The following is a 21,954-nucleotide window of genomic DNA, read 5'->3' on the forward strand; positions in this document are numbered from 1 at the left end:
TTGGAATTCACAACCTGTAATGTACTTCCCATTATCCTGCAATCTACCCAGCTTTAAGAGGAATGTCAATTCATACTTCTTACATATTTGAGGTTACATCGCATTTCACCTGACTTCTGCTACTTCCTGTGTCTTGGATGTTTTTTGTTATTTTTATCTAACCTTCCCTTAGTCCCTTACCTAGAGTGGCTTTATGCCTTGTTTGGGGTGATTTCCATTAAAAAAAAAGTCATAATTTCAAAAAAAAAGAGGACACCTTCAGTATGATGATAGTGAGGGAGCTTTGGTTGCAATTTGTTTGTGGTCATCTGTACTATAATGGAGCTAAGTGTTTATTATCTCCTCCTAGACCAAGCATCAATAGTCCACAAAACTCAGCTATATTGTACGTAGTACACATGGCTCTGGATCGCTATACATTTTAGCTCGCTATCACGAGTGAATGAGCAAAAATTAGGGGGTTAAAAAGTGAAGCCGAGGCCGCCGAGTCTTAGCTATGTAGCCCGAGGTACATCACGGAACATGATTGGTCCAGTGCTATCACATGCCGACCACAGAACAGACCACCACCACCACTCTGCCACCTGTCTATGGGATGGGTAATCTACTTGTGGTACAAAATGCCTGTACTTACACAGACAGAGTATGGCACATCAGGTAGTCAAGGTTTGAACAAGAATGTTAAAGTCCCCTGGAATACGACATTTTATTGTTTATAAAATATTTACAAGTGTGTTATGTGAACAATACGAGTGTGTGCTCAATCATATACTACAGAAATCAATGCATTAAAAAGTTCAGATGTTGGCATTTAAACAATACCAAACTTAACATTGTTCCATTAGTTTGTCCATTGTGTCTTTATGGCCTTGCCTTTCATGTACAAACCCCAACACCAACCTCAGGGTTCATCTCGTATGCGATAAGTGTACACAACATTAGACAAAACCATCTCTGCATAAGTTTACAAAGAAAAGGATGAATGACGAGAAATACAATATAGCTGATTTGTCCCCACCATATTTCCACAGGGCGCTCAAGGTCCGCCAACAACCCCCTTCTGGTAAAACCACCAAAATCACGAATCACTGCTCACCTTCACTCTTTCATTCCTCTTTTTTTCCCGCCTTTGGAATAAACTCCCTCACTCTGTTCGATCCCATTCTTCCCTCCAGGCCTTCAAAACAGCTGTTCACCACCACCTCTTATTGTCCCCCATCCAAATTCTCGATCTTTTCTACCCCCGTTAATCCATCCCAAACCCACCTCCTTCAAATTCCCTGCTTTCTTTCCTGAAAGTCCCTGTAATGTCCATCTTGTATTCCCCATGTTCCCCACCCCATCCCTCTCCCTTCCACAGATCTCCTAATGTCTGTTCCCCACTGTTTTGTCCTTCCCACTCCCTCCCTCCTGTCTCATGCCCCCCCCCCTTGCTGTGCATTGTGTGTTAGCTCTCATACGAGCCTCGACAAGGTATACAAAAAAAAAACTCACCTCACTCTTCAATGAGCCTAGATTTTTAAAACAAATAGAGATTTGAAAAAACAGTTGTAGTAAATGATCAAGGTTCAAAAGATAAGGAAAAGTGGGATTGTTGAGGACAAGTAAATTTATAAAGTCTTGGAGTATAAATATGAGGGGGAGTCATAAAACTTTTCCTTTTTCAAAAAATTTTCAGAGTCGAACAAAAATGACTTCCATTATGATGTGGTCATGAAACTGAAACCTAGGCTGAGAAAAAGGTGTACCACTGGCTGAAAACTAGATCAAAAAATACTCATTTCTGTGCTGAGATTTGCTCAGTGCAGGACTTCATTGCTGGGAGGGTTAGGAGGGGTTGGGAGGGGGGAGACCCTTTTGACTCACCCTTATCGTAAGATTGGCAATGAGTCACAGCACATGACTATTTGATGCTTGAAGAGCAAAGGCATCACCTGTAGAATATGTTGTTGATCTGCTTGCGGATGTAGGCACGAAGTCCCAGGAACTTGCCATATATACGGTGCAGCGTGGTCTTCAGAAAGTCTCGCTCTCGAGGATCTTCACTATCAAATAGCTCCAAGAGCTGCCATAAAGACACAGAGGCAAGGGCAGGGAGAAACAATGAAAGATTAAAGAAAATAGATGCAGGAATGTATCGTTGCAGTGTGAGGATGCACGTTACATTCCAAGTAACGACAACAGCACTCGCTGGAGCACATACCTCCACCAGGCTGAACATTTTACGTTTTGTATCTCACCGATAGACCGGATCTGCATCCGGACCGAAACCAAAATCTAATCGGCCTGTACTCGTCACCGAACCAACTCACAACCATGTTTCGTCCGAATCCATCCATAAAACTTTTTGAGACGTCATGCTATATAATATCGTTTTTGGTTCTATCACTCAATGGTGAAGAATCACTAAACAAAATGACATGGTACTCATAGAATACTTACCCTGCGCAAGGGTGGAGAGAGGGGGGAGAGTAGGTGCAAGGGGTGTGCACCCCGCACCCCCTTCTGTCTTTACATGTTTCGGTTTCACTTTTACACAAACTGATATTTTCACCCAAAATTTTTATCCCAAAATTATGGAAACCCCCCCCCAGCTCTTATTTCTCTTTTGCCAGCATATACAGGACCACAATCCAAGCAGGGCTTACTACATTGTTGTCGGCGGTGATGCGTCTGTGTACACTGTGTGTCAGGTTGTCGTGAGGAAATTGCAAGCACAATCAGGTGCTAAGTACTATCGGGTGGACGAGTCCACGAAAGCACTTGACGAGGGGTGTTGACAACGGCACGCGTACATTCTGTACCAGTTGTATATTTGGAGGCAAATATCTACACTTCTGAGGTAAATGTGTACAAATTGTACTTTGAAAAATTTTGTGGATCACAGTTTTCTGAATACTTTGCTCATCCGAACGCAGGGTTCCTTCGGAATCAGGGAGTTCACTTGTCAAATGCAGTCTTGCAATCAGCAGAAGAAACATCAATGCACAGCCCATCCCAGTCAGCCTCTTTATACAGTCAGATGGTCCAAGGAGGTGGTACAAACAATAACTACAATCTGTAAGATGGAGGCCCTCAATGTCACACATGAGTTCAGAATTCTCTCTGGACATACTGTATGCCCAGAGTATATCCCGTTTTAGATACAGTCTGGCATCCTGCCTTGCTCTCCAAACTGTCTGCCTATGGCATCGAAGGCCAACTCCACACATGGCTTACTGATTTCCTCTCCTCTCGTAGCCAATGTGTGGCTCTCAACTGAATCCTTTCATCTCTTCTCCCTGTCAAGGTTGGAGTGCTCCAAGGCAGTGTTCTGGGCCCAGTCCTATTCCTGATCTTCAACAATGATCTCTCTAACTCTCTGGAAAATCTTCTATCTATTTGCTGATGACTCCACCCTCTGACGTGACATCCCTCATCCTTCAGACAGGCAGGCTGCAGCCTCTTCCCTCTCTGCAGACCTGAAAAAAAAATTCACAGGCTGGTCTAAACATTCGGAATAAGTCTTTCAATCCTAACAAAAATCTCATTCACTATTCTTCTCCGAAAGGAACATCTGGAAACCCCCCTACCCACATCTACTTTCTTAACAATCCTCTTGGGGAGGTTCAGTAATTCAAACTCCTGGGTTTGTTCAAACTCCTATCAGCCACGATCCTTCTTAGGCAAACCACATTTCAATGTTGGCCTCCAAAGCCAACTGCCAGCTGGGCATTCTCCGTCATGCAAAGTCCTTCCCTTGGCAGACCTGAACCCTATCCACCTACAAGCCCTTCCTCTGCAGATTGATGAAGTACTGCTCTCTCCTCCAGGCTAGCTCCACTGCCTCAAATCTTGCTTGCTAAGCTTCATGCCATGGAAACAAAGACCTTCAAGATCATTGGAATCTCCCATGCTGAAGCTGAGTCTATAGGCTTATCATTTCGCGATCACAGACAGGTCGGTGGTCTCTCTTTCTATTGCCTCCTTTCTGATGTTGCACCTTCTGCTCTTTCTGTGCTTTGTCCCCCTCAGCCCCCCAGGTTTCTGCAGGGCTCACACTGTCCACCATCATTCCTCTTCTGGTGAAACTACCTAAATCCAGGATCATTTCTCACCTCCACTCATTTTCCTGTGTTTCTGCCTGTGGAATCAACTTCCACATCCTCTTTGATCTCATTCTTCCCTCCAAGTCTTCAAGACAGCTGTCCACCACCATCTCAGATCATCCCCAATCCAAAACCATGATCTTTTTTACCCTCGGTAACTCCACCCAAATTCCTCCAAATTTTCCAGTTTTTCCTCCTTGGAGTTTCCTTCTCCAAGCAGGCATGTTTTGCGTCCCGTTTTTGTCCGTTCCATCATGATCCGTTCAGTGAGCTAACTCTTCCACGAGCCTAGACTATGTATTCCCCCCCAAAAAAAAACACTGCATAAAAGGTACTGATCTGAACTACCATTGTCAGATTTGATGGTTGGTTTAGAAAAGAAAGAGTAACACCTGTCAAGATTATATCAAAACAGTTTCCAAGGTTCTGTGTTGGGCCATCAACCACCTGAGTAAAACTGTGGGATGAACAAAAAGCTGAAGCTAACCCCTCCCCCCCCACCCCCACCAATTCCCTACATTGGTGGAACTTCAACCGAACAGCCATTCTTCATTGTGGCAGTTAAAGTCACCTGTAATAATGGAAATTGTGACTTTCACCTTGCTTATTAACTCATCCAAATGGTTGTTGTACCATTCAATGGCATCAGGCTCAGCAACAGGTGATTGGTAGATTTATGATCGTCAATGTTTTCTCTGTGAGTTTAACAGAAAGAGATCAATTCATGATCACGTAGTTAAAGTGTATTTTTCCAAGTTAGTGGAATACCATTATAAAACACAAGCATCCTCCACCGACTCAACTAAGGTTGCCTTGTCTATACTTAGTGTATCCTTGAAATTTAATATGAGCACTTTTAGTCAGGATGACAGAATCGAGTTTGGTCTCAGTCAGCAACAGAACATCTTGCTTGATCCTTGCTTCCATTTGACCTTTCTTAGAAATTAGGTTCAGATATTAGCCAATAAAATTGGAAGTTCATTCTCCTTTATACATAGTCGACCATGTTTAAAAGTTAAAAAAAAAATAAAAAAGTTGTTGGCCATAGGAGTTGTCACCTTATAATCAGTCCGGTTATTGTTCTTTTGTAATGTTGTAGAATTTTGCAGAACAGGTTGCGAGCCCATTGGGAAGTGGCTTCCATGATAAGGGAAAAGCCAGTTGTGGAATGGCACTGAACAGACTTGAACCTTTCAATCTATCACAGTTCAGGTTATAGACAGTTGGGATAGGGTAATTCTCCGCAAGCCATTTCCGAGTGTTCTGCCAACTCTCCACTTCTTCAGTTCTGGACACAAGGGTTACCAAACCTTAATATAGTTCAATAGAAGAAACCATAGTCTGGCTGTACGGTATTGGCACCCAACATAAATGGAAGTGAGATAGATGGGTAGGTATCCATCTATCTCACTTCTATTTAAGACAAGATGTGGATGTTGATTCTCCCCCAGTCTAGGAGCTAACGACCAAAATTTCACTTCCATTTACTTTGCTTGCAGAAAAGGCTTCAAGGGTGTCAAGTAGTCCAGACAGAGGTGATCATACTGCTCGAAGATAGCATTTTTAGTGATGAACGGGATGAATATAACGGCTTGACTCCGCAATGCCTGAAAGGTCATTTATACCTATTGTTATCACTTTTGCTTGTTAAGAACACATAATTGAACATTACAACAGAATGAATCATGAAAACGCTCTCCTAACTCCATAGAATAATTTTAATGACATATATGAAAGGCTAACTTGAAGATTTCTCATGAGCAAAAAGAGATTATCCATGCTATTAAATCGCCAATTATTCTGGTGTCGTTTCTTTAATCCCATTTCTTTCTAAAATTTTGCATCAAAATGTCACAAAAAGTGTATCTGAAGAGCTTCCATGTCATGGTATCAGGAAGTTTAAAATCACCAAGTTTCAATTCCATGCTATGGTATCACTGAGCAGAGGTGTGTGAGGCATAAGGAAACAGGGTATTGTAACAAATGATCCGTTTATGATCGAAAATTAATGCAATACCAAACCAAAAAATTGTCTGCTACGTATTACGATGCCACAGTATGACATCACGATCCTCTTCTGGTTTAGCATCACGATATCTTTTGACGTTGTTCCACATGATCCCACAACAAAAGTAAAATGTCAAAAGATGTCATGACGCAAAACCAGAAGAGGATTGTGGCGTCGTAATGTAGAATCGCAATGTGGTGTCATTCCTACTTTATTTGGTTGGTTTTTTTGAGATTTCATCCCTCTGTTTTTACATTTTTCTTATATAATGTTTTTTTCTTGTTTAAAAATAAACAGGTACCACAAACAACTCAGAAGTCACTTGTACTCTATAGAAATCTTCTTCTTCTCCTCTTCCTTTATAAGGGATGAGGTTCAATGGTACCAATCTTCTGCCCTGCCTTGAACACGATATTCCTCCACTTCCCCTTGTCCTCAGTCAACTCTCTGCACTCTCCAAAAAACCCCAACTTATTACTCTAATATCCCTCCTCACACAATCCTCCCATCTCAGCCACGGTCGATGTCTTTTCCTCCTACCTTGCTCCCTCAACCTATCCGCTCTCTCTCTCTCTGCCATTCTCTCTTCCCTTCAGTGACTTCAGTGATCAGTGACCAGCCCATTTCAGCCACCTTTTTAATCGATCTCCCCGTCAAGCTTATTTTCACACTAATCTCCTCCCCCAATTGATCCATCCTCCATATAACCACCCTCTTCACTCCCACAATCCTCCTGACCTATTTGTTCTCACAGACCTGCAACCTAGATTGTTGTCTCTGTCAGTACCACCATCTCCAGATCGTAAAGATAGGCCGGCATTACGCAAGACAGCAGAGTTTTCCCTGTGGACACCCTTGATATTTTTCTGTCTGCCATCAATCTCTCCACCCTCATCCATGCATTCTCAGCCATCTGTATCCTTCTCCGCACCTCTGCCTCTGAACTACCCTCCCCAGTTACTGTTCCCCACACATACTAAAATCTATTTCCCTGTCAGATCTCATTCCCCTCTAACCTGACATTAATTTCCTTTCTCTGCTGCCCAACACACATCACCTCAGTCTTCTCCATACTCATCTTCAGTCCATGCTTCCCGAATACCCCCTTTTACTCCCCTATTACCTTCTGTATCTCCCGCTTATTCTCCACCACACCAGCCCGATTATCCGCATACATCCTCTCCATACTACCTCTCAAGCTCACATTCCTGCTTACCAGCTCCAACACCATGAGACACGAGTGGGCTGAGAGAGCTCCCCTGCCTCAAACTGATGTTCATGCTGAACTCCTCCAACATCCTCAAAGCAACCAAAACTCTTCGCTTCGTTCGCTGGTACGTTCCTTTCACCAACCTAACTTCTGATTCCAGCACTCCCATCCATCTCAGTGTCACCATCACCATCTCCACCGGACCAGTGTGCTAGGTCTTCTCCAAGTCCACAAATCCCAATGCCATTTTCACCCTGCACCTCAAACCTCTTCTACACGAGCTGTCTCAGCGTGAATATTCCATCCATCGCCCCCTTACCTTTCTAAACCACTGTTGCAATTCTCAGATCTCCATCTTCACATGCTGCCTTTTCCACCCATCCAAATCCTATCCAGTACCTTCATGATCTTGAACATCGTGCTTCCTCTTCTTTTATCGACACAATTATCCGTTCTACAATCCACCACAATTGAACCCTCTCTCATACATACATTTAGCAGCCTCTTTGTCCAAATGACTCTGACTTCTCCCCCAGCAACTATAATCTCTGCACACACCTCATCAGTGTCTGGTGCTCCTCACTTCTTCATCCTCTTTAATGCTGTCCGCACATCCTCCTCTGTGATCTCCACTAAGTCCACTTTCCCCTCCATATAACACGGAAGCTCCAGATCACCTCACCATTGCTTCCTACCCGGTTCAACAACTCCTTGAAATATCCTTCCTATACCTTTAATACTGCCTCCCTCTCTGACATGTCTCCCACCATCATCCGAAACCACCACCACCACCCCCCCCAAACCCCCCAATCACTATCATTTCCTTACTATCCTCATCTCTGTCATGAGGCAATGTATAGATCATCTTCTTCGCATCATCTTCTTCGCATCATCTTCTTCCATATCATTCCTCACCTTATGCACAGCTCTCCTTGTTGCTTTGTTTATTTTGCTCATACAGGTCGGTGCAGCAACCTCGCATCAGGTTATCCCCTTCTATCCCAGATCTTCCTTGATCTTATGCAGTGGGTGCAGGCAGTGGTGGAAGTGCAGTGGGTGCAGGCAGTGGTGGAGGTGTAGCGGGTGCAGGCAGTGGTGGTGTAGCAGGTGCAGGCAGTGGAGGAGGTGCAGTAGGTGCAGGCAGTGGTGGAAGTGCAGTGGTGGAGGTGTAGCGAGTGCAGGCAGTGGTGGAGGTGCAGTGGGTGCAGGCAGTGGTGGAAGTGCAGTGGTGGAGGTGCAGTGGGTGCAGACAGTGGTGGAAGTGCAGTGGTGGAGGTGCAGTGTGTGCAGACAGTGGTGGAAGTGCAGTGGTGGAGGTGTAACGGGCACAGGCAGTGGTGGTGTAGCAGGTGCAGGCAGTGGAGGAGGTGCAGCAGGTGCAGGCAGTTGTGGAGGTACAGTGGGTGTAGGTAGTGGAGGTGCAGTGGGTGCAGGCAGTGGTGGAGGTGCAGCAGGTGCAAGCAGTGGTGGAGGTGCACTGGGTGCAGGCAGTGGTGGAGGTGCAGCAATAGAGATATAGTTACAGTGAGTGAGACATGGTTTAAGGAGGAGAGTAACTGGAGGACAGGATTAGAAGGTTACAAGATGTATCGGTGTGATAGGAAGGAGGGAATGAGGAGGAGGAGGAGTAGCAATCTAGGTAAAGGACAGCATTGCATCAAGAGAAAGGGGTGACATGAAGGAGGGAATAAATGTTGAGGATCCTGTGTGGGTAGAGATTAGAGATTGTAAAAACAGTAAGATACTGGTAGGATGTTTTTATAAGGCTCTGGGTGTGAAGGAAGAGGAGGAAGGAGGAGTTCATGAAGAATTCAAAAGGGCATGTGGTAAGGGAAGAGTGTTGATTATGGGGGATTTTAACTTGCCAGAGGTATATTGGGTTCAGGAACAGGGAAAGGGCAGAGCGGATGAGGATTTCCTTGTTTTAGTCCAGGATTGCTTTTTAACCCAGTTTGTAGATAAGCCCACTCGGGGGAGAACAGTGTTTGACGTCCTTTTAAGTAACGACCCCAATATGGTGGAGGAGGAGGAGGTTGGGGAGCATTTCAGAGCAAGTGACCATGACATTGTGTGTGCAAAGATTCTGTTAAGGGTTAGAGTTATGCTATTAGATTTCGGGAAGGCAAACCTTGAGGGTATGGGGAGAGAGTTGGGTGATGTAGATTGAGAGAAACTAACAGGACAAGCAGCATCAGAGAAATGAGAAACCTTCAATGACTAAACATGTAGAGTGTAGAGAAAGTACATTCCAATGAGGTGTAAAACTAGAAGCAGAAAGAGACCAGGGTGGTTGAGCAGTGAAATAAGGAATGCTCTGAAGGAGAAGCAGAAGGTATTTATTAGGTTTAAAATAACAGGACTAGAGTTAGATTTCTATCACTATCAGAGTAAACAGAGGCAAGTTAATAAAATAACTTGCAAGCCAGAAGAGAGTATGATAAGGACATGACTAAGAATATTAAACATAATAACAAGGCTTTCTTTAAGTTGATCAGGGGAAAAGAACAGGTTCGGACCAGTGTGGGCCCATTGAGGAGTAGCACCGGGAGAGGGGTTTGTGATGAAGGTGAGATGGCAGGCTTATTAAACAGGTATTTTTCTTCAACATTTACACAAGAACAGTCAGGAGAATTGCCAATAGCTGAGAGTATCTATCGAGGAGGTGAGGGAGGGCTTTTACAGAAGATCCAGGTTGGAGTGGAGGAAGTAAAGGAACAGCTAGGTTATTTAAGAGAAGATCAGGCTCCGGGTCCAGATAATATGAACCCAAGAGTATTGATGGAGGTGGCTGAGCAGGTAAGCGAGATGTTAACGGATATTTTCAATAGTTCCCTGGAGTCAGGACAGGTACCGGAGGATTGGAGAGTAGTAATCGTAACACCATTATTTAAGAAAGGATCCAGAGAAGAATTTGGAAACTATAGATATGTTAGTTTGACTTCAGTTGTGGGGAAGGTGTTGGAGACATTAATTAAGGACCGGATGAGGAACTATTTAAATAAATACAAACTAATTAAAGGAAGTCAACATGGGTTTACCAAAGGTAGTTCCTGTTTAACAAATCTTTTAGAGTTCTATGAAGCAGTGTCTGATTGGGTGGACGAGGGAAAGGCAGTGGACATAGTATATCTCGACTTTAAGAAGGTATTTGATAAGGTTCCACATCGAAGGTTGTTACCCAAAGTGAGGACTTGTGGAGTAGCTGGTCAGGTAGCTAATTGGATTGCAAACTGGCTTAGTGGTAGGAAGCAAAGAGTGGCTGTGAGTGGGAGGATGTAAGGAGCGGAGTACCTCAGGGATCAGAACTCGGACCATTACTATTCATTATTTGAATCAACGATTTGGATAATGGGGTGAAGAGTGAACTTTCCAAATTTGCAGATGACACAAAGCTTGGAGGTAAGGTGGATATCAGAGGAGGTGGTGAACAGATACAAGAAAGTATTGATACTTGTATAGATTGGGGAAAAGATTGGCAGATGTAATTTAAGGTGAGCAAGTGTAAGGTGTTGGGGATGGGAAAGAACAATGAAAATAGAGATTACATGATGTAAGGGGTAATGTTGGAGCGTGTCACACAGGAGAAGGATCTGGGGGTGGTGATAGATATGGGAGGTAAGCAGGCAGCACAGTGCCAGGTAGCTATAGGTAAAGCAAATAGGGTTTTAGGTTGTATTCGGAGGGGGGTCAATTATAAATCAAAAGAGGTGGTGTTAACATTGTGCAGGAATTTAGTGAGGGCCACATCTAGAATATTGTGTGCAGTTTTGGTCACCACAACTCAGGAAGGACATAGATACCATAGAGAGGGTTTAGCGCAGGGCTACTAGATCGATTCCGGGCCAAGCTAGACTCAGATATAAAGAGTGGCTGAAAGAGACAGGGCTTTATACACTAGAAAGAAGGCGGTTACGAGGAGATATGATGGAGATGTTTAAGATAATGAAAGGTATAGATAAAATAAGTGCAGATGAATTATTCAACAGAGTAGACAGTGATCGGACAAGGGACAAGGGGCCATAGTTTGAGAGTAAAGAAGAGGAGAGTTAAGACGGTAGTAAGGTCGGGGACTTCCACTCAGAGAGTAGTTAATGCATGGAATGGTCTCCCTGGAACAGTAGTGGCAGCAGAAACAGTTGATAAGTTTAAATTAGAATTGGACAGGTACCTGGAAGTTATGGAGATAGAGGGGTATAGGGATGTTGACAGGACTTTTAGGTGGTTTGAGTATTGATGGGTGATTGTGTGCATGTGTATGGAGTGCTATTGGAGGGGGGTCTTGTCGAGGGGGTTGTGTGGTTGATGTTGTATGTTTTTAACCAAGCCCATTCCCCCTCTGAGGGGAAGAAAAAGGAAAAAAAAATAGAATGCAAAAACTTCATATATATCTATATATATACACACACACAGAGTGTACCGGTATGTAAATAAAATTAAAAAAAAATTTTTTAATGAATTAATTTGATTTTTTTTTTGCATTTTCTTCCTTGGATCTTGTGTGGATAAATTAGTATGGTGTTCATACAGGCATGATGGGCTGAATGGCCTCCACCTGTGTCTGATTTCCTTGTATTTCTCTATCCTCTTCCAAAACTTATTTTCACCAACTACCTTCGCTATTTCTTCTGTCCACCATACCTAGTTTATATTCCTTGAGGTGATGCACCTTTTCCTAATTTCCTTCCACACAAAACTTCTGAAATTTCCCTAAACGCCTCTCTACTTCTTCCACTGCTCCTGCAGACCTCCGGCTTCTTCGATAAGTTCCTCATACCTGGCCCTCGTCCTCTCCTTGTACAATACAGTGACTGTGTCCCTGCACTTACTCCACCTCATCATTTTCCGACCCCTGCTCTTAACTTCCTGCATTTTCTTCATACGTCCAACAAACATCATAGGCTTGTGCTGGGTGGTCACATGCTCTCCTACAACCGCACAAGTCCTTGATCCTTCACAACTGTTACTTCTTCACTACCAACAAATCCAACTCCGTTCTATACTGTCCACCCACGCATATATGAAATATCCACGATAATTATATTAGCCACTGATGCAGTTGTTCTCAGAACAACATGCATTCAATTTCAGATGGAAATACTATTAATAAATGTATCATGCAGTTTCATATAAAACTGAAGGGTTTCAAATATGTTGTTCTTGTTTTCTTGGTGAAGGCAAGATACATTTCAGATGTGTGAACAGGCTGTCATATTGATGAAATGCTATTCGAACAAAAAAAACACCATTATGTGTGCTTTGGTAGCAGTAAAACATGTCACTGCCGTTAACTTGTTCTCACCTTGACGAAAGTGCCATCATGCTGATGATAACCCTCAAGGAAAGGGCTATTGCGTGCAGCAGTGAGACCTTGGCCAGGAGGTTGAGTAAACGGAATTGGTTTCTCAGTCCCCTTTAGCTCCATTACCAACAACTATCAAATTGTTTCATACTGTTACAGGTATGCTTGAAAGGCCGCACCCCTAATGGTCGAAAGCTCTTCAGAATCGACATTCGAGACAGGGAAGCTACAACTATAAAGGGTAAGCAATAATCTTTTTCATAAATTTGAATGGCTGAAATGTAGTACATGTCATTTATTCGTATTATTAAACAAAAACAAAAAAGCAGGAACACATGCAAGTGTGAAAAGTCCACTTATAGCACTATCCCATTATTAAATGGGCACTGCCCCTCTTCTCTCTCACCTCGCCCCACCCACCCCTACTACCAACGATAATGTACACTGCCATAGTGTCTTGATTCTGCCAAAGCAGTTTCAAGGCAAGGAATGTGTTTTGTGGATTGTCATTCGCTGAGCAGTTTTGAGGATACAACCTACACCATTTAATGCGAAGCAAAATGCAACAACTCCTTTTACATTCAGCCATCGAGGAAGTGGGGTATTTGGGGGGGGGGAGGGGGAGGGACGGCGCGCGCGCGCGTGCACACACACACACACACACACACGTTTGAATTGTGATGAATGGGCCACAACTAATCAACTTCTGAATTGGTGCCATCATCGTGCAACCGCAACAGGATCAAACCCTTGCCGTTTTTAAACACCGTGCACGTGTTAGGCTCTATCCAATTTTCACACTCTACCCTGTCCATGCACTAATTTTGTTGAACTCACCAAAAGGTTTTCCAAACATGAACATATTGCCCCTCTCTACATACTTTATGTACACGTTGGCTCAAGCACACCTCTTTTTACTCTTGTGATGTGGATACATTTCTTCATTATCACTGATTAAAACCATTGACTGACATAGGTTCATATGATATTGACCACATTTCGTTTGAATTTCCTCAACAGGGATTGTCTACAATAATGAAGCATTTCTCCTCCACCTCCGCCAGGGGCATGCCACCTCTTTTGAAAGCACTGTTGGCGTCAATCACATTAGTCGTCTGTTTCAGTCTATACACCACCCGTTGTCATTGAGTAAATACCATGATAGAAAAGTTCCCCAGGCAATTCATCACAGGCCAAAGGCTTAGCATTATGGATTGAATGAGCAGCCTCAGAAATATATATTATCAGAAGCAGGTAAGTACCCAGCTGTAAGGCTATTCGTTTGATTCAAATTACGTACCTTAGACCTGCTCTCAATTAGCAAGGAAGCCTGTTTTTCCACTGCAAAAGAGCGGTGGTCATTATGTGTGCCTACATGGACGAAAAATCCCGATTGGCATCAAGTTTATAACAATTCGTTAGTTGTGTTAGTTTCGCTCTTTCACCTTCTCTTTCCTTTGTCTGTGGCATGCGTTTCAAAACTCCTTACTATGTCATTCCTGGCAATTGGTGCTGCATTTTGAAGTGTATTCCACCATAAAATCTGTGATATGTAGCGAAATAAAGGTTTATCTTTTTTAATATTTCAAAATTTGGATCGTGCAGGCTATTTTAGCCACATAACGGAGGCAGTGAGTGATCAGACAACTGACCCGTTGCACAACTTGTCAAGGGAGATGGACAGTATGTGAATTGTCACTCAAAGGAAGATGGCCAAGAAATTCAAGTCACATCAATATATGCCAAGTACAGACAGATCCAAGTAGAAATATAACCAATTATACACACAAATAAGCAAACAAATGAATAAACAAAAGGTTTTCATTGAATTTAAATTGTCAAGTCATTGGAAACAAGCAGACATGGCCCATTGTTGGTCACAACATTCTTAGCATTGCAGGGTTACGGGGGGTAAAGGGGGAAAATATCAAATGGAAATGCAACAGATAAAAGTCTTGACGTGTCTGATACATTAAATGGCCAGAAAATTGATTGGTCACACACAGCAGGAGGGTCACATTAAGTAGGTAGCCAGAAAATCAGGCGGTTGCATTAATATAAGCCATTGGCTGGATCAGAATAAGGAAGAGAGATAAAAAGAATGCAGCTCAGCGAATGAGCTGACGCTACGTTTTTTTATGTTGCAGTTGTGCAATAAAACCAAAAAGAATGTAAAATACAGCACACTTGATATGAGAGTACAGGCTAAAAACTGCCGTTTAACCAACTAGCAAGTACTGCATCATAAGAGAGAATGGAGCGCGAGTTTTTGCTGCAATACAAAGGAGCAGAGTTCACCGTTTTACGATGAATACAAGTGCAATGCAAGGTCACTCTGTGCAAGGTTTTATCCAAATTAATGTGATGCACCTTTCGTAGGGCAATGGCAATTAACAGCATACTTTTAGCGAGTGTGATCTAGGTGTACGGTTGAGTGCAGAGGTGAGAGTGAGCTTAACATCAAGCGGAGGGATGACACGGTGATAGTTAAAATGATTGCAGTTATTGGACAGTAATGAGCTTCAGTGTCAGTGTGTTCTGATTTATTTTAAGTCTCCTATGTATCCCCTTCTTTAGACCCTTTTCCAATCCACTTCCCACGTACGAATAAAGTTTGACATTTGTGTTTTTAGAGGAATATTCTTCATTTTGTTTTTTTGTTCTCGCTTGTCATGTCTTCTACAAGCCCGTTCGTTATGTGGTAACAGTTTAAAATGTATTGCCATGAAATACCAAATTATCCTGCGAGTTCAGCTTTGGTTAAGTGAGTTTGTGAGAATCTTTTGAGGACAGTACACAAATGCTTGCCTTTTATGTTGTTAGCAAGATTGTATGAACATCACAATGTGCTCTACAACCCTCCTGCTCTTATTCTTCCTATATTTATACTCCTTCATCTCTGTCTCTCGATCATCCCCTCCCTCTTTATTCTTCTCCTTTTCCTAATTCATTCTCCCACATTTGGTGATCCCAATTTCTGGAATTCAAGATTTTGTTACAATAGCTCATTCTGGTGACTCCAAATAATCCCACTGAGTTGTCACCCCAACTTATAGTGATGGCTGGTGTTGCACTGGAAGCACTCATGAATACTTGCCTCTGATGTGGTCACCTGATGGGTCGGTTCAAGGTTGATTAATATAGAGAGCACCTGTTCATTAATTCCATATAAGTTTACTTTAGTGGCCCTTTATTTACTGACATCTTGTGAACACAATCATAATGACCGAAAGGACATTTCCCATGATGTTACCTGAAGGACAAATTTTTGGTCAATGTATTTCTTTCCAATGTTAGGCAGGAAGTCAGGCGACTCGAGGAAGCGAAGAAAGAGCTCATATACAAGCTGGAAAGAAACAAAGCACACATAATTTTGTCATTTTAAAGTAAGATTGACAGATATTTTCAGAGAAACCAAAATCATAGAACAAGGCATTACAAACTATCCACACCAGATAAAACAGAAAATGCAATAGTTGAGTTAAATGAGAAAATCCCACATGATTGCCCTATTATCAATCATACTTTTTCCTGATTGCAGACAAGGATCCGCAAACCAATTATCATCCACCATCGATTGCAACATGCGTTGCCAAGGAAAACAAAGGGAGTGATGTATATGTGACCAATTTGGTCTTGTGCAAAGTCGCAGCATAAGTTGCACTGGTGAACTTGTTTAGCGCAGGAGGCACAACTTTGGAAACCCCCGAGTGTTTTAAGTTGTTCACAATGCACCTTAAACACTTGGCTCAAAATTTCACCCCTTCGTTACTGTGTGATGAAAGCAACCCACAAAAATGATTTTAAAAATCCAAGACCAGATATGCTGACAAATAGAAACGCGGCAAAATATAATTTCATGTGTTTGGTGTTTCACATCTGAGCAAATATGGAGGATTCGTACAACTTAGCAGATCTGAAATTCCAGAGCACACCTCAACTCTTTTATTCCTCACTTCTCCCGTCTGTAGAACCACCTTCCAGAGGTTGTTCTGTCTCACTCGTCCCTCAAACAAGCGTTGCACTGCCATCTCTCGTCATCCCCAATTCCGACTCAAGATTCTTATTATCCCCATTAACCTTTCCGAACCCTAACCATTTTTAGCTTGTTGACGACAGAGTCGAGATGAGCAGTTGAAAACCATAATGATGTCCTTTAGTCAGTCCTTCCTTCCTTCTGACAATGAGTCCATTAACGAACAGCTCAGTGGCTCAAGCATGATGATTCATGACATCGATGCGCAAAAACGAATTGAGCACTTTTTAATATTTATTTCCATCCAGATCAAGGACTTGTGCAGTAGTAGGAGAGCATGTCACCACCCAGCACAAGCCTATGATGTTTGATGGACGTGTGAAGAAAATGCAGGTAGTTAAGAGCAGGGGTCGGAAAATAAAAATGGGGTTCACACAGGAGGAACCTGTCAGTGTTCTTACTTACTGAACGCGTTTCTAACTTACAGATACCGTATAATGGCGTATTGGCAGCGATTAGGGGAATTGGTATATAAAAAGGGGCTTCGCAGGAGGAACCCATCTTTTTTTAGACTTCCTGGTGAGTACATGTCCATGTCATTCCGAGAGATGGAGGATACAGCAAGGCTGAGACGACAATACCTACCTGTCCTCGAACATCAACATGACCTCATCAAATTAACACTGCACCAGTTGCGTGCCAATAGAGCCGGGAGAAGAAGACGTGAACGGAGGAGAAGGAACTGGGTCAGACCATGGATCGGGAGGCGACGCCATTACGGTATATATGACCAGCTCATGGTGGAACTCTGGAACGAGGACCATGCATCCTTCATCAACTTCCTGCGAATGCTCCAAGCGATGTTCGACGAGCTGCTAGCCAGAGTGGGTCCAAGGATAACCAAGCAGTACACCTTCTACAGGGATTCGCTTGAGCCTGGCATGAGGCTGGCACTGAGCCTGCTGCTGTTGGTGCCGTGACTGCAGTGCTGTGGAAGTGATTTAACTCGTTCAATGAAAACGATTTCAATTGCCGAGCATCAGCGTCCAAAAACAATAGGCGAGTGACAGGCATTTATTAAAAGTGAAGTTGCAGCCTATGAAGAGAAAACCTCACGTAATCGTCGAAGATACGCTGCCACGCTATGCATAAGTTAGACTAACGTTGGGCATAGGTTGTGGACGCCTAAAACATGCTAATCAATTGTTGGTATAACTTATCTATAAGTTATCGAAGCGTTCTGTGTTCATTACGAGTACATTATGCATTTGTCGAAGTCGTTTTGAATACTTTAAAAACTGAAACAAAAAAATAGTTCATCGTGGGAACGAGAAAAATAAATTCGCCGAAAAGAACATCGAACAATGGTGCAAAGTAGTCTCCTATTCGTGGATGCAATGAGGATCCATCTACTACTACTAATACTACTACTACCACTACCACCACCACCACCACTACTACTACTACTACTGACACGCTCACCTAATACTACTACTACTGATACTACTGACATTGACATCTACTCAACATGGAGTCTGGAACACTGACAGGTTCCTCTTGTGAAGCCCATTTGTATATACCAATTCCCCTAAACGCTGCAAAAATCGCCATTATACGGTAGATGTAAGTTAGAAACACGTTCAGGAAGTTGTGTGGTCGTCCGGAAGACGTCAATCAAATTTGTCTACATATGACAATGTGCGTTTGAGATACGTTACACATAGGTTCAAAGCACGCTACTCATAGGTTCAAAGCACGTTACTCAAAGGTTAAAAATTAAGTTTCGGGTATGCTAAACATTACCTCGACGTGTTTCGACTTATGAGTAACTTACAAGTAACGTGTGTCCGACGTGTGTCAACGATCGCGGAACGTGCCGAGAACTTATGCTGGCGTATGCGGAACTTGTGAGCCATACGTCGAGTATGTCGTAAAATTTTCAGCATGCTTGAAATTTCACGACGTACTGGACGTACTGCGGAATATGACAGCATACTTCATTGTTTTTCAGCGTGCTCCTAACGTATATACCGTATTCGACGTGTGCCAGCGTTTTCGACACATTTTTCATGGGTCGGCATACGCTGGCTAAATCGTCAAGGTGTGACTGTGATGTTGACACCTCCAATTTTCAGGCGGTTATGATTTATTTTCAGGCGGTTATTTTAACAGAGAATGCCACGAGTTCGTCGGCGATACGTGCAGCGCGCTATGCCTAAGTTAAACTATCGTTGGGCATAGGTTGTGAACGCCGACAACAGGCTAAGCATTCGTTGGTACAAGTTATCTTATAAGACAACGAAACGTTCTGTGCCCGTTACTAATATGGTATGCATACGACCAACACGTTATGAATACGACCAAAACTTTAAAAAACTCAAAACTTCAGCGTACGCAAACGTTTTACATACATTTTTATATGTTGCCATTGCTGGCTAAAACGTCAAGGTGTGACAGCGCCTTAAGTTCTGTGGTCATCCGGAAGACGTCAAATACATCTACATACGTCAATATGCGTTGGAGATACGTTACACTTAGGTTCAAAGCACGTTAATCATAGGTTCAAAGCACGTTAATCATAGGTTCAAAGCACGTTACTCATAGGTTAGAAATAAGTTTTGGGTACGCTAAACATTACCTCGATGTGTTTCGACTTGAGTAACTTACAAGTAACGTGTGTCAACGATCACACAACGTGCCTGCAACTTATGGCCAGAATATGTGCAACGTGTGCATCATACGTCGAAAAATTTTCAGCATGCTTAAAATTTGTCGACGTACTCGGCGTACTACGACGTATGCCAGCGTGCTTCAGCGTGCTCTTAACGTATACAAAACTTACCCATAACGTATTCGACGTGTGCCAGCGTATTCGGCAAATTTTTCATACGTCGGCATCTTCTTCTTCTTCTTTTGGCTGCTCCCGTTAGGGGTCGCCACAGCGGATCATCCGTATGATCCGCATAGTGATTTGGCACAGGTTTTACGCCGGATGCCCTTCCTGACGCAACCCTGGTCGCCTCTTACGACACAGGGATATGGTACACCTATTTTAACCGGGGTATACACCGGCCCAGTACACTGGTACTCATTTCGCTGACCTCGGAAGGATGACAGGCTGAGTCAACCCCCTGGTGTATTAATTCAGTGGCTCAACGGGGCTTGAACTCGGGACCTTTTGGATCCCAAGCCGCTGCCCTAACCACTGCGCCAACACCAGGCTCATTTTTCATACGTCGGCATACGCTGGCTAAAACATCAAGGTGTGACAGCAGCTTGACACTTCGATGTCTAGTGTGGTTATGATTTGAATTGTCGAGCCGCAGCCTTTTAATAGGCTACGCCACATGATCATCGGCGATACTCTGCCGCGTGCTATGCATAAGTTAGACTATCGTTGGGCATAGGTTGTGAACGCCGACAACACGCTAAGCATTCGTTGGTATAAGTTATGTATATGTAATCGAAACGTTCTGTGTACGTTACTAATACGTTATGCATACGTCCAACTCGTTATGAATACGCCAAAAACTGGAAAAAAACATCAATAGTTCAGCGTACGCCAGCGTTTTGCATACATTTTGATACGTTGCCATACGCTGGTTAAAACGTCAAGGTGTGACAGCGGCTTTATCGGGGGTTGACTTACTTAAAGCTAAACACAGACATGGGCACCCAATAGATCATTCAGGGGGGGTGGGGGGGGGGAGAAGAATCGTCTCGCTCACCAAAGTAGTCGTCCGTGAAGCGAAAATGTCCTAAAATGCGTGCATGTCAAGTCTGTCGCCAGCACCCAGCTTTGCCGTGCACCCTCTCATGGGTTAGCCTTGAATGCCAGTCGAAGTCTGGAGGGCACCGAGATCGTCTGTCGCGGGTTTAGTCCCTGGTGTTGTTGGTGACCGACCTGTGCCTCACTTGTTGGCGGCGCTGCTCACACTCACGCGCACCACACGCTCGCTTGCCGAAGCACTGGGAAGGACGAATTGTCTCGTTGGCGCTGGTCAGACACCCACATGCGTACCACACGCTCGCTTGCCCAAGCACTGGGAAGGACGAATTGTCTCGTTATTGGCGCTGTTCAGACACCCGCTTCTTGCTCGCTTCTCAAGCTTACTTCTCGTTCTCTTCTCCCTCCCTGGCTTTCCTTCGCCTCTCTCGCCCTTTGCTTTTTCCTCTTTCGCTCTTTCTCCCTTCCACTTTTTCTCTTCACAGAACGTACCTCCCGTTCGGGCCGTCTCCGCGGGGTGCCGTCCGCCCCAAGCTCACCCCGCCCCACTGGCGAACGGTCACCATGACGACCTGTGCGCTCTCAAAAAAGGCGGGCATCAGAGCTCACGAAAGATTGTTGCTGAAGGCCCGGTCACACCTTGACGTTTTAGCCAGCGATGGCAACGTATTAAAATGTATGTAAAACGCTGGCTTACGTTGAACTTTTGATGTTTTTTTTAAAAGATTCGGACGTATTCATAGCGACTTGGTCTTATGTATAACGCATTGGTAACGGACACAGAACGTTTCGTTGTGTTATAGATAACTTATACCAACGAATGCTGAACCTGTTGTCGGCCTACACAACCTATGCCCAACGATAGTCTAACTTAGGCATAGCGCGTTGCACGCATCGCCGACGATGTCGTGACGTAGCCTATTAAAAGGCTGACGCACAACGATTCGAATCATAACTGCCGTAGAAATAGAATTGACAACATCGCGGTCACACCTTGGCGATCTTGCCAGCGTATGCCGACCTAAGAAAAATGTGTCTAAAACGTTGGGGCACGTCAAATACGGTATGAGTAAGTTTGGTATACGTGAGTAGAATGCTAAAGTACGCTATCATACGTCAAGAAATTTTAAACATGTTCAAAATTTTACGACGTACTCGGCGTATGACACACGTTCCGCATGCGATGGGGATAAGTTTTACACACGATATGAGGACGCTTACACACGTCCACAAACGCTACTTATAAGCTACTCATAAGTCGAAACACGTCGCGGTAATGTCTTTTTTACGCGAAACTTATTTCTAACTTATGTTTGACGTGCTTTGAACCAATTCTTTACGTAGTCCCAACACACATCGACGTATGTAGACGTATTCCAATGATGTCTTCTGGTTGACAAAAAAAAAAAAAAATGAACGTGTTTCTAACTTACAACTGCCATATAAAGACGTGTTCCCAGCGGTTTTGGGAATTGGTATATAAAAATGGTGTTCATAAAAGGGGAACCCAACAGTGTTTTCGAGTCCTTTTTGAGTCGATGTCCATGTCAGCAGTAACAGTATCAGTATCAGTATCAGTATTAGTAGTAGTTTGTTCATGTTGGCAGTAGTAGGTGAGTGTGAGGGGGAGGGTGTGGGTTATGATG

The 21,954-nt window shown here is 43.5% G+C and overlaps 1 protein-coding gene and 1 long non-coding RNA gene across 6 annotated transcripts in view; one reads left to right on the forward strand and one right to left on the reverse strand.

Annotated features, from left to right (window-relative positions):
• LOC147019424 (uncharacterized) overlaps nt 1-15,204 on the forward strand; it is a 93,536-nt gene extending 78,332 nt beyond the window's left edge. Inside the window, exons 1-3 of one of the 2 annotated variants that reach the window (XR_015061406.1) lie at nt 7,279-7,430; nt 12,765-12,846; nt 13,626-15,204. This is a non-coding gene — a long non-coding RNA (uncharacterized LOC147019424). Of the gene's footprint in view, nt 1-7,278; nt 7,431-12,764; nt 12,847-13,625 lie in introns of those variants that run through there. The other variant, XR_015061405.1, reaches the window with a different exon arrangement.
• Nucleotides 1-21,954, reverse strand: part of LOC147019423 (serine/threonine-protein phosphatase 2A 56 kDa regulatory subunit gamma isoform-like) — a 203,411-nt gene that overhangs the window by 90,377 nt on the left and 91,080 nt on the right. For all 4 annotated transcript variants that reach the window (XM_085893885.1, XM_085893884.1, XM_085893887.1 and 1 more), the window contains exons 6-7: nt 15,859-15,951; nt 1,935-2,065 (exon numbers count right to left, since the gene is read on the reverse strand). In XM_085893885.1, the coding sequence (XP_085750011.1) occupies nt 1,935-2,065; nt 15,859-15,951 (224 nt within the window). The remainder of the gene's footprint in view (nt 1-1,934; nt 2,066-15,858; nt 15,952-21,954) is intronic.

Source organism: Eptatretus burgeri, chromosome 9 (genome assembly GCF_056783735.1).
Source record: "Eptatretus burgeri isolate ZD-2024b chromosome 9, Ebu_testis_v1, whole genome shotgun sequence".
Classification (NCBI taxonomy): Eukaryota; Metazoa; Chordata; class Myxini; order Myxiniformes; family Myxinidae; genus Eptatretus; species Eptatretus burgeri.